Source organism: Aegilops tauschii, chromosome 7 (genome assembly GCF_002575655.3).
Source record: "Aegilops tauschii subsp. strangulata cultivar AL8/78 chromosome 7, Aet v6.0, whole genome shotgun sequence".
NCBI classification, from domain to species: Eukaryota; Viridiplantae; Streptophyta; class Magnoliopsida; order Poales; family Poaceae; genus Aegilops; species Aegilops tauschii.
In genome coordinates, this window is record NC_053041.3 from 601,325,908 (window position 1) to 601,339,138 (window position 13,231).

The 13,231-nt window shown below is 47.9% G+C and overlaps 1 protein-coding gene and 1 pseudogene across 1 annotated transcript; both read right to left on the minus strand.

Annotated features, from left to right (window-relative positions):
- Positions 1-6,580: 6,580 nt before the first annotated feature.
- On the minus strand, positions 6,581-7,465 carry LOC109780338 (uncharacterized; annotated as a pseudogene).
- On the minus strand, positions 6,668-8,289 carry LOC109780337 (uncharacterized). The gene has a single exon (XM_020338933.4). The coding sequence runs from the start codon at positions 8,095-8,097 to the stop codon at positions 7,186-7,188; it is 912 nt and encodes a 303-aa protein (XP_020194522.1). The 5' UTR covers positions 8,098-8,289; the 3' UTR covers positions 6,668-7,185.
- Positions 8,290-13,231: the final 4,942 nt, after the last annotated feature.

Sequence of the window (13,231 nt, forward strand, 5' to 3'; positions counted from 1 at the left end):
GGTACAACCTTTTTTGTGATCCTCTAACATGCGATCGAACTTCAGCTTCTTCTTTTGACTTTCGCATTGCGTCCTTGCATCGACAATGACCCGGCGGAGATCATCATCATCGGGCACATCGTCTGGTTCCTCTTGATCTTCAGCAGCTTCCCCTGTTGCAGCATCATTGGGCACATCGTCTGGTTCCTCTTGATCTTCAGCAGCTTCCCCCGTTGCAGCATCACCGTATTCAGGGGGCACATAGTTGTCATCGTCCTCTTCTTCTTCGCCGTCTTCCATCATAACCCCTATTTCTCCGTGCCTCGTCCAAACATTATAGTGTGGCATGAAACCCTTGTAAAGCAGGTGGGTGTGAAGGATTTTCCGGTCAGAGTAAGACTTCGTATTCCCACATTTAGGGCATGGACAACACATAAAACCATTCTGCTTGTTTGCCTCAGCCACTTCGAGAAAATCATGCACGCCCTTAATGTACTTGGAGGTGTGTCTGTCACCGTACATCCATTACCGGTTCATCTGCGTGCATTATATATAATTAAGTGTGTCAAAAACCATTACAGAACATCATGAATAGATAATTAAGTGACCAAATTAATAGAAGTTCATCATCACATTAAAACCAAAGTACATACATAGTTCTCATCTAACAACATATAGCTCTCCAGAGCATCTAATTAATTAAACCATACATTGAAACTATGTAAAACATTTCAATGCGAAAACAAATGCGATCATAATCGCAACCAAGGTAACAATTGATCCAACGACATAATGATACCAAGCCTCGGTAAGAATGGCATATTTTTTAATCTTTCTAATCTTCAAGCGCATTGCATCCATCTTGATCTTGTGATCATCGACGACATCCGCAACATGCAACTCCAATATCATCTTCTCCTCCTCAATTTTTTTTATTTTTTCCTTCAAGAAATTGTTTTCTTCTTCAACTAAATTTAACCTCTCGACAATAGGGACGGTTGGAATTTCCGGTTCACATACCTCCTAGATAAATAAAATATATATCACGTTGGTCGGCATAATTTTCATAAACAATAAATGAACCAATAGTTATAAAGATAATATATACCACATCCGAATCATAGACAGGACGAGGGCCGACGGGGGCGGATACCAAAACCATCGCACTATATAATAACAAGCAATAAAATAGTAAGAAAATTAAACAAGTATCTATCTAAAGTATGAATTTTTTTCTTTTATAAAGAAGATAAGAACAAGAGGCTCACCACGGTGGTGCCAGCGACGAGATCGGCGCGGGCGATCGACGGCGGTGAAGACGGGAATGGGACGTGACAGACCGCTAAACCTAGACAAATCTCGAGGAAAATGGAGCTTTGAGGTCGAGCTTCGAGACGAGAAAGCTTAACTAGTGTGGCTCGGACATTTCATCGAACACCTCATGTGCATAGGAGGTGAGGTAGAGCACCACAAAGCCCTCCCCTCGCCGGCCAGAGAAAAACAGAGCACTCCATGCTCTGCTCGCGGGCGAGGGGTATATATAGGCACCTCATTGGTCCCGGTTCATGGTATGAACCGGGACTAAAGGGCAGCCTGTGGTCCCGGTTCAAGCCAACCGGGACCAATGGTGGTGGGCCAGGAGCGAGGCCCATTGGTCCCGATTCGTCCCACCAACCGGGACCAAAGGAGCCAGACGAACCGGGACCAATGCCCCCACGAGGCCCGGCAGGCCCCTAACCTCACGAACCGAGACCAGTGCCCCCTGGGTCCCGGTTCTGGACTGAACCGGGACTAATGGGCTGACCCGGCCTGAACCAAAGCCCTCTTTTCTACTAGTGCGTGGGGCCGGCCGCTACTATTGATCTGAAAGGAGAAATGGATTAATGTCTGCGAGTCCAAAGAGTAGTACCGTAGTAGTAGTGCATTTCTTTTCACGTACTACGTTCTATGGTAGGTACTAGGTAGTACACGGTACATTATTCCAGTACATGAGAACACGCACAGTCAAATGTGCACGGTTCCATCTGTCGGGTAATTAATTTCAGAACTTGAGATGCACCATGATTAGTTCAGTCTCTTTATCCATGGACACATAGTCGCAGCACATTAATTAACCTGAATTTCAGATGGACAGTCCGTCATACTGGGTGTTCTATTGATCGTACGTACGCGAGTCAAGATCGATCATTTCTGCACCATGCATGCCAACCTGAATTATACGTACATGCGTACTCCATATATGAGCTTACGTGTACTATATATGTTAGCTAGAGAAAATTTTCGATTTCTGCCAAACTAAACCTCTCCTGGAAACAAAAAAGACGAAATGCTGAAATTTGTATGTACTCCGGTAAAGTAAAGAGAAAAGTATACTTGTCGTCCTTAATTCTTGGCGGAGTCTAAATTTGGTCCCTCGGCTTTAAAACCGGACAACTTGCACCCTTAACTTCTGAAACCGGGCAAGATTCATCCCTGGTCACGGTTTTGACCGGTTTTGGTGTTATCCCACTATGGTTTTGACCGTTCCGACTCAAATTTGCCTACCTTTTCCAAGTTCATTTAATTTTTTAAAAATGATGTACCTTTTCATATTCGAGTACATTTTTTTGAAAGAGTTCATGAATTTGAAAATTTTATGCGAACTTCAAAAAAGTACGCGGATATGGACTTCTTTTACACAAAAATATGTAGGTTTCAAAAATTATTTCAACTTGAAACAAGTATGTGAATTTCAAACAAAGTTCATGGATTATAAAAGGAACACGGATTTGAAAAAAAATACGGACTTTGAAAAGCATGTGGGAAATAAGTATGCGAATTTCAAAAACAGTTCATGGCTTTGAAAGATACTTGGATTTGATAAAATTAAACAAACTTGGGAAAAATACGGGGATTTGGAAAAAGTATGTAAGTGTTGAAAAATCATGGATTTGAAAAAAGTACGAAAATTTCAAAATAGTTCGCCGATTTGAAAAGTATGTTTATTTTTGAAAAAAATATGTGACCTTGAAGTAACTACGCGGAGTTGAAAAGTGTATGTGAATTTCAAAAAGTTCACGGATATAAAAAAATTACAGGAATATGAGTGAGCACCGGTCAAAACCGGGGTGAATCAACACCAAAACCGGTCAAAACCGACTCCAGGGACGAACTTTGTCCGGTTTCGGTAGTTGAGGGTGCAAGTTGTCCGATTTTAAAGTTAAGGGACCAAATATAGACTTCATCAAGAGCTGAGGGACAAAAAGCATACCTTTCTCTAAAGTAAAAACATGCGATATCTCTGTCTCCACCAGATCAAATAACATATCAGGACCTGTAAAAAAACGAAGATGAGAAAACAGACGGCAAGCAGGATTAAAATAGTACTCTAGCTACGTAGATAAACAATAATGTTATGCGCCAGGGTACATCACTGAATCGCACTGCAACTAGTAGCTAATATAGATAATTTATCTGAAGTCATCTTTACTCAAAGCGCCCAATCACAATGGCACCCACGTCGCCGTGCCTCTACGTGTACGTGCCATGATTTGAAAAAGAAAACAAGCTGATCGATCAGGACCACTCACGTTACTACTACTACCATGCATGAATCTCTACGTGTTCCCGCCACAAAATAAGCTAAACATGATCCAGATCCATACTAAAGGGTAAAGGCCAAGTGGTACACAAAAGTTTAAGTATTTGTGTGCGATATGATGTAGGTTTGCCTGTATGCTTTCGTTTCTTTACGTTTTCATGAGCAGGTGCGAGGACCCCAAGCCCCAGCGTGGTATGAAGGGATATCATACACCGCCACATGCTACGTATGTACGCGGCTGGTGGTCGATCTACTCTAGCCAAATTCTACTGCTTCTTCCACTGCCTGGCCTCGCTTCCTTTCGCGTGAAGAAAGAGCTATCTTTTTTGCAAAGGAAAGATTCATATCTATTATAAAATTATTAAAGGTCCATCAGAAGTACATAGCACCTTAAAAATAATAAAAATTATATCGAGGTCTCTAGACCACCGAATGACCACAATCGCCGTCAAAAAAAGCTGCTGATGTGCGGCCGTCACCGCTCCCCTACTGGAGCCGGTTTAACTTTATCAATGTCAGCTTGGATGTCTTCGCGCAGATGCCTAAGGACCAGCGCCCCGAACCGCAGTCTTCGCCGTTGAACCCTTAAATAGATCTGAACCAACTAAGACCAAATCTCGCCGTCACACACACGCACGGCAAGAAACTCTAACCTCGCCGCTCCAAAGGGATGGCAGGAATCTACGCCGGAGCTCCGTCTGTTACGTCCATGGACGAACTCAAGGAGGATCGAAACCCGAAAGACAATCACGAAGAAGAAGCGTCGCCATCCGTCCGACTGCCGCACCCGTGAGGACTAAAGTTCGTAACCTAAACTACTAGCCGTAGCGAATGCAACAGGATTCCCCTCCCCACCATCGGCCGCTGGAGTGGCAATCAGAGGGGAGGAAAATCTACGGGCTAAGCCTGGAGGGAGCGTCAAGCATCATTAAGGCTAGTGCCATATCTTTTCAATCAAAATCAAATTTTGTCCCGGAGATGCAACAACACTAGGTTGTCAACATCGTCGTGCAAAGTCATCTCCTGAATGTCGGAATCATCCGATGAAGACCACGGCGATGACGACGAATTCCAAGCATTAATGCATGCCTATGATTTTTCCTAAATCCCGACGGTCGAAATTGAAACAACAAATCGCGGGGCACTGAACTTATTAATTCATCAAGTTGATGAGAAAATTCATGGGTGTTCTACTGGGCCCTACTCACTTGTTACACAACAACCGGTTAGAGGAAGAGCCAAGCAAGGGGGACAACGAGTAGGAGAAATGGAAGTTTGGGCTTTAGAAGGATTTGGTGTTGCTCATATTTTACAAGAGATACTTACTTATAAATCTGACCATCTTATAGCTCACCAAGAAATACTTAATGCTACGATCGGGGGAAAAAGAATACCTAATCATGAGGATCCTCTAGAATCTTTTCGAGTGCTCGACGGATGCAATTCCGCCAGCCGGGATCAAGTGAGCTGCCCCTTTCTTCTCCTACGCAGGCGCGCACGGCTGTCCCTCGGGCTATTCCGAGGCTCACCGGCGTCGAAACCAACTGGATCTGCCCGCTACAAGGCCGCGCGACAAGCTATGGGGTGGATCCATGGCGCCGGCGACGGCCGCTCGCCTGTTGGAGAAAATGGGCACCCCCGGCCTTCAAACTTGGTGGAGAAGGGGTGGCAGGAGTGGCGGAGCTACCGGACGGCGTGGAGTGGCCCGGAGCAGCAAGAGATGGCGGGGAGATGCGGCGGCGTTGACAGGGAAGGACGCTCGAGCTGAAACTTCCTGCACGCCAAGACGCGGGAGAGACAGGGGAACCGACAAAAGGAGGTAGGTTAACCGTAGAAAAGGAATACAGAAAATTATGTTATGTAATGGATTATCTACTACTGCTGCCTGTATCAATTAATGTTTACATGCTCCTAAATGCCTATATTATTCAGTAAATTAGAAAAGTGTGTGACTAATAGAAGACCTGTCGTTTGGAACAGAAGAGAATGTCTAACATTTTCCCGTAATCTAAGTTCATCAATAATTGTACTCGCTATTTTTTTGACAATTTAACTGTAGTCACTATAGTACCATTGCATCCAGACCCAATTATATACTCCATGCATGTATGTCCGACTGTTTCTGCTCTTATAACTCTCCTAAAATAACCACGCATAAATCCTGATTAACAATCACAACTCTGGATACGGTCTCCTTATAGTAACAATTAACCCATCCCTAATCAATGTCGTTAAGGTTAACGATGGTAGCCGGCGGCGAGCAGTATGCTCCAAGCAGCAAGCGTCCAGGGCATCGGATACCTTCTTCTTCCCGGTCGATCTCGGCCCCCACTTGTATAAAATTCAGAGCCCGACTCCTGCTCTGCTGCTTCCATGTGTTTGTTCCCTCTGGCCTTTGGATCATTGCAAGCACGATAATCAAGGATGATTGCTGCACCCTGCAGCAGCCCCATTTAACTATATCGCCTGATATTCTACTGTCTCCGATCTACTTTGTAATAGACAGCCTAGATCTAGAACATGGGGGGCATGATTAGCCGAAGGCTTTGTTTAGCGGTACCGTCACCCCTGCTTTAACCCAAACGAACACTCACTTGTGATGCATCACCCCGACGGAAATCCACTAATTCAGCTGGCCATTCAGTCACAGCTCACTCAGAAGTGCCAAAACATCATATCAAGTCGCTACCAGGCATTAGTGGGTCGGTCAACCACCAAAGCTAATTTAGAGACCTCAGAAAGGTCATTTTCAGGAAAAATGGTAGAACCCTACTTTCCTAGCTTGATTTGCAATTGACCTATGAGATTAGGACCTAATTAAACCCATCACGTCAAGGATGTGAAGATATTAGATATGTGAAATGAGCACCAAAGAGTAGGCTGAAGTAGCAACGGAGTGTACGTGCGCGAGATTGACAACGACAGCGTACCACGCTCGTTATCTTCTCAGTATGTCGGCGGTACAAAGTTCGTCGATGTGTACGTTGCCACGATCGATCTGTGGATGATCTTCCAAGCTACTTGCGCCACAACGCTCATCGGCAAGCTCGACGACACGTTGTGCGGTGGTCACTGCCCATGCACCGCGTACGTCGTACGTACTCTCGATGGGTGGCCGCTCGAGTCCAACCTTGGAAGTAGTACATCACTGTGCATGGTGCAAGTGGAGCGAGGACACAGAAAGAAAAGGCAAAGCGCACGCCACGACTGCGGCGCCGTGTGCTCTCCGTCTTCCTACGCGTACTATGTCACGACAGCGGCACTGTGGCACGGCGACGAAGACGGCGATCAGGTCGCGAGGCACCGGGTAGAAGAAGAGCCGCTGCTGCAGCGGCGCACGCTTCCTCGTTGGCGCCGGCGCCGACTTCCGCGGCGCGGGCGGGCACACCGTCGCCAGCATCATGCGCTGTCGGCCTCCGTCGGCGTGGTGAAGCTGTCCTCGTCGCCGGCAGCGGCGCCGTACTTGCAGCCGTCTCGCAGCCCGATTTCTTCACCCGTGGCCGGCGGCGTGGCGAGGCCGATCACATCGACGCCGAGGTCTTGCTGCAGTGGCGCCATGGGCAGCATGGCCATGATGTCGCTTGCCTTGGGTGGGAGTGACGCAGGCGATGTCGGTGGCAGCATCGTCACGTGCCTAGACGCACCGATGACTCCACGACGTGCGCCCGCATCTTCTTGGCAGGCGGCGGGCACTGCGGCACGGCCACGAACACGGTGGTCAGGTCGCGGGGCACCGGATAGAAGAGCCGCTGCTGCAGCGGCGCCCGCTTCCTCGTCAGCGCCGCAGCCGTTTTCCGCGGCGCCGGTGGGCACACAGTGGCCTGCACCAGCGCGCTGTCGGCTGCCGTCGGCGTGGTGAAGCTGCTCTCGTCGCCTGCAGCGGCGCAGCCGTCTCGCGGCCCAATTTCTCCGCCCGTGGCCGTGGCGACGCCGACATCGTCTTCCCGCAGTGGCGCAATGGGCAGCATGGCCATGGAGTCGCTTGCCTTGGGTGTGACGCAGCCGGTGCTGGCGGCAGCGTCGTCGTCGTCCCCTCCTCCTGCAGCGGCTGACCGCGCGCCGCTCGCCTTGGGTGTGACGCAGCCGTTGTCGGCGGCTGGAGCGTCATCATCCGCCCCCGGCGCTGCCGTTGCCCGGGCGCCGCTCACGGCCGTCTGGATCGGCCGGAGGGCCGCCGATTCAGATATTTCCGTGACGTCGAGGCCCATCGAAGCTGGTGCGAGCGCGCTGACCCACCGCTGCTCTAGATCCTCTGCCAAGAGAGCCACGTAGTAGTTTATGCGAGAGAATTGCCTGAGTTGGGGAGCTTGCCAGTAGTGTGACCACTTGCTTGTGCTGTGCTGTGCTGTGCTTGTGTGTGGTCTTTTGTAGTAGCGTGAAGGACGAGGAGGGAGGGAAGAGGCAGGCAGGCGTCGTGGAGGTGATGATGGAGAAGAGGGTAGCTTGGCTAAATAAGTAAAGGAGAAGCAAGCGATGAACAGAATTATATGCAAGCAACAACCCAAGGACGGGCGCATGTTAAACTCCAGGACATCCATTCACATGCAGTAGTACTCCAGTAGGCAAAAGGACGATGCATGATCTGTATTGCTATGCAGAGTGGAGTGATTCTCAAGACAGTGTGTAGCTAGGAGGACAACTATGGTTAATTGCCGCCATGTGTATTGCTTGTTTAGAGCAGATGGCTCCCATGATCCCATCAATTTTGCGTAGCTGGATGCTTTATGTCGTGTGCTATACACATGCATGGATCTGTCCTATTGGCACCGACTAGAGACTAATACTATACTCAGCAGATTTTTTGGCAAAATTAGTACTGCTGCATAAAAAAATGGAGACTGGATTACAGACAACATTTTATAAATAAATGATGCATGAATGAGGATGCAGGAATCCAATGCGTCAAGTTGCAAAGGCAGAAAAATGGCGATGCAAATAGGAGTTAGCTAGAGGGTGGCTGGTTCACGTGGCCGTGTCATACTGTCATGCATATGGCTCATACTAGCGGGCTGTAGGTGCTGGTGCATGCTTCCTCTCTCACGCTTAAGGCCTTTCCTGGGGACCACTGGCAGGTAGGCCCCATGCCCTTTGCACAGCGGGCTGCACCATGGGGCAATAATTTTGCACCGCTAGATCATCCCACCCCGATGTCAGAGCATCTACAACCGAACTCCTCAAATCCGTCTTAAACACCCGGGCAGGCCGCCCGGTCGTTGCCCGGTCACGATTTTTTGGCTCAGACGGGCCTCTCAAACGGCCATCAAACGTCCGGGCTGACCGGCACCTCCCATATCCAGCCCAAATATGAGGCGGATATGGGGCACCCAGGCATGCCTGTCACGTCGGACCCGACAACCCGACCCTACTCCAAATTACACCAAATCCATCAAACCATTCCTCCTTCTCCAGCCGCCCTCCGACCATTCCCGCGCCCGGACCTCCGCCCTTAATCCCAATCCTCACCTCCGGTCCCGATCCACCGCCGGAGATGTCGTACAGCCCGAGCCACACCGTCGCGATGGAGACGCAGTCCGCCTCGTCTGTGGGAGGTGCGGTGTCGGCGGCGGCGACTTGCAAGGCGGAGAACGCCGCCTGCAAGTTGTGGCGACGCCGGCAGCGAGAGAGGGAGGCGGCGGCGGCGGCACGGGGAGGTTCGGGTGTGGTGGAGCAGCTGTCTCCTCCGCCGTGCCCGGATCCCTGCACCCCTTCCCTCTGAGCGCCTACGCGGATTACACTGTCCGCCCCTTTTGGGACACATGACGATCCAAGCGCCGGCTGGGCCATTCCGGAGAGCTTTCCGCCCACGCAGATGCCGGCGGTCGACGTGTGTGACTCGCCGCAGCTCGTTCGGGCGCGGAGCCAGTGATCCAAGGTCATCCGTCATGCTCGGACATTGATTTCATTTTTCCATGTCCGGTTTGTTGAACTATGATTTGCTTTGCTTTGTTTCGAACTTTGGCATTCGGACAGTTTGTATCATATGATCGACGTGTATGGATTGCATGGATTTGAGGATCAGAATTTGCGATATGTGAATGTGCGGCGCAACGGGGTGCCCGATCAATGCGCGCGGACATATCCGGACGCGCCCGCGAGCGTTTGATAGGCCGGATTTGTCAAGTCCGGCTGTAGATGCTCTCAGCCAGCCGTTAGATGGACCCTGCACAGCCTGCAATGAGTCCCATCGTTTCGTTCTGCATACTGCGTGTCAATTTCAGAGCCACTGCAACAGGAGAATCTTGTTTGAAGCAGTGTAATCTTTTTCAACGAGAGGACGGCCATTTTAATTTCTTTTCTTGATAAAGAAAGACAGCGCGCAATAAAACTTGCGAATAAACGTACTACGTATTATGGCGTAGCAGAAGCGCAGGCAGGACGTAGGGCTCCCCGTGGGATCGACGGGCAGCGAAGGGAAGCATGCGGCGCAGACGCATCATCCCCGGTCGTTTTCAGCATGTGCATGCATGCAGCTGGTCACGTACGTAGCCACGTAAACTAGGCCGGCATTCAAGCTGACCTGCAAAATTTTAATGGCCGCCACGCTGCCGTGTCCGGTGACAGAAACGGAGGGGGGCACACCGCACACAATGCTCCTGCTGCATGCCCGATCTCACTCTTGCATCGCAGAGTATAACATATTTATGTGGATTTTTTGCTGTTTATATATATCTTGCGATTTGCTGCGGCATGTGTAAATGGTCGATCTCTAGCCACTAGTCAGATGTGCAGACCAGGATTACAGTGGCTGCAGAAACAAAGAAAAGAAAAAGAAAGAAAGAACGTGGAGGCTGGAGCTTCTGGGTTTCAGTGTCACTTTTGCCATCACTATCTGCCTCGCAGTCAAAATGAGGCTTTTTTCACAATGAGAGACACACCGATAAGTGTCAAAAGCAGCTAGTATGCTCTCTCTGCCTCTAGATGCCTCTCTGCCGGCTTCTGCACAGACCTGCTTGGGCACATGCATGCCAATACCCTGTGGTATTTACGTATTTATTTTTTGCTGCCAAGGTTACTCAAAGTGAGGTTAATGCTGACGTAAATAAACAAACAAGTTAGCTCTACGCCTTAACTACATATGGACCAGTAGTACGTAGTACGTACACTATGGCTATCTAGGTCTAGGGATGGCAGTTTTGCATGGGTAACCACTGATACTCTACCCTCAAACAGCAGGCATGAGCAAGACTTGGCAATATTTTTTTACCACGGTAATGGGCATCCGTACCCGCAAAATATATTCTTAGGGCATATGTATCAAATTGCGTCCATGAATATCTCAATGTGTACCTAGAAAAAAAATGAATAAATTGAATATGACATGTAACGTCCATATCCAACTCCTATGGGCCAATCTAAACACCTTATTCCTCACACCGGCAATAGCCCATAGGCCCGCATGCACTAGCTCGCGACTCCTTTTATGTCCTATGTGACTCCTTGAAATGATGATATCTCGACTCATCACCACCAAACTCTTGTCCAACTCTTGATCCAGCGATCCCCAATTCACACCTCTACTTCCCACTGCACCGGGCTTCCACCAACCGCAGCTCGTACTCCTTTGTTGCCTCCAAGAGGCCACCCACCGGAAGAGGCCGTGTCTGTGCTAGACTGCTCGCCGATCATCACCTGAACTTTAAACCCATTTCCCTGCTTTTTTAAAATCTAAATGTTATTTATTGTACCCATTGGGTACCCATTAAGTGTTGGATACCCGATGATATGGGCATGAGTATCAGTCTGTCTCCATGGGGATTGAAGTGGGTGGGTATAGAAGATTTCGATGCGTATGGATTTAGGCAGAAGGGGGTTGTACCCGCCCATACCATACACATTGTCATCCCTTCTAGGAAGACAAGAGGGACAGTCTGGTGCCTGCTGTCAGTCCAGCAAAATGATGGAGGAACTAAAATCAAAGTAATGAATGAATGCAGATAAGTAAGTAATGTACGTGGGAGTACATTCGAAATTCAAAGTACATTTCCCTCCAAATTTTTGACGTTTCCCTTGGCCCTTTTTGCATGGAAGAACGAAATTAGATGGTCTCCCTGAATGAATAAAATCCGCCCATGCATCTGCCATAAATGGCGTGGGGTTGAGATGCTTCTGTGGGTCTGCCATAAATTAGATGGCCTCTCATCATCGCTGCCTGAAAGGGACCAAATCAATATCCACAGGGCAACCACTGTTGCTGGCTATAGCAGACAGGATTGCCAACTAATCTTCATTTCTTTCTTCTTTGCAATTGATTGTCATGTACTGTGGACCACCCTGCATAGACCTGCTGCTGCCCAGATTCATACAGATTTATCTAGTCTGTGTAGTTTTGTGAGTAATTCGGTGGTTGAATTATATACTCTGGTCTAATTCCGTGTCTGTCTCAAAACTATTACGTGGTCTATTCAATTCAAGGAATTTTATTACTGCGTTACACTTATTTTGGGTTTCTAGCTAGTTCCCGATATACTTTTTTAGTAAATTATATAGGTTTTCATCTTGTTTGACATTTTCGACAAGAATTACCATATTTAAGAGATATTCACCCGTCTTGTGCCACAATTTTAGCATTGAAAAAAATGAGCATGTTTACACGTGGGGCATGCCACGTAGGAGTAGACAAATTTACTCCCGCGGCTGGTAACTCCACGCGCTCTTTTTGATGGGAAAGAAGCAAAGGAAATATTTGACAGGAAACGGTAAATCTATTTTGGGTGCCGTTGAGTTTAAGTAGTTTTCATTCGGTGGTCTTGGAACCTCAATGTAATTTTGATTATCTTTGAGATGCTTTTTACTTTCGGTGAACTTTTATAATACATCCGATCCTTTTCACACAAAAAAAACTGAAATGCAACAACACTTTTTTTGGCAATTGCAATAAATAGTAGGTTGTAAACGGTAAATTCCAGTGTGACTGCACGTACAGTCAAATGTGCACGGTCCTGTTGGTCTGGTAATTAATTTCAGAACTTCAGATGTACCATGATGATTAGTTCAGTCTCGTCATCCATCGACAGTTCGACACATCACTAGTAGAAAATATGCCTTTAGTCCCGGTTCGCCAAGGCCATTAATCCCGGCTGTGCAACCGGGACTAAATATGCGCGACTAAAGGCTTCCCCTTTAGTCGCGCCTCTTACGAACCGCGACTAAAGGCCCGTCCACGTGAGCGCTAGGAGTCCGTCGGGACGGAGGACCTTTAGTCCCGGTTCTCGTGGCTAACCGGGACTAAAGGCCTCCTCCGCAGGTTTAGGGTTTTAGCCCCCCTAAACCTGGTTTCTTTTTAATTTGTAGTGTTTTATTTCTTTTATATTTTATTTTGTGTTTTATTTTAATTTTGATGAAGTTTCAGTACACATATTCTACGCCACTATATACATGCATATAAAATTTCAAACAAGAAGAATTCAAGAGGAATATATAATATATATTCAATCTCGGGTGACCATATACAACTTCGAACAAGTTTTCATACACAATTAGGATGGATGACCATATACAACTTCGAACAAGTTTCAATCTCGGGTATGCATATAAATTTCTTCGTCCTCGGTATAGTGTTCTCCTTTAGGATTGATGACTTCCCTCATGAAAAATCCTGCTAATTCATCTTGAATTGGTCGGAAGCGAGCTTCTGGACTAAGCCTCCTCCGCAAGTTATCCGTCGCCTTCCGC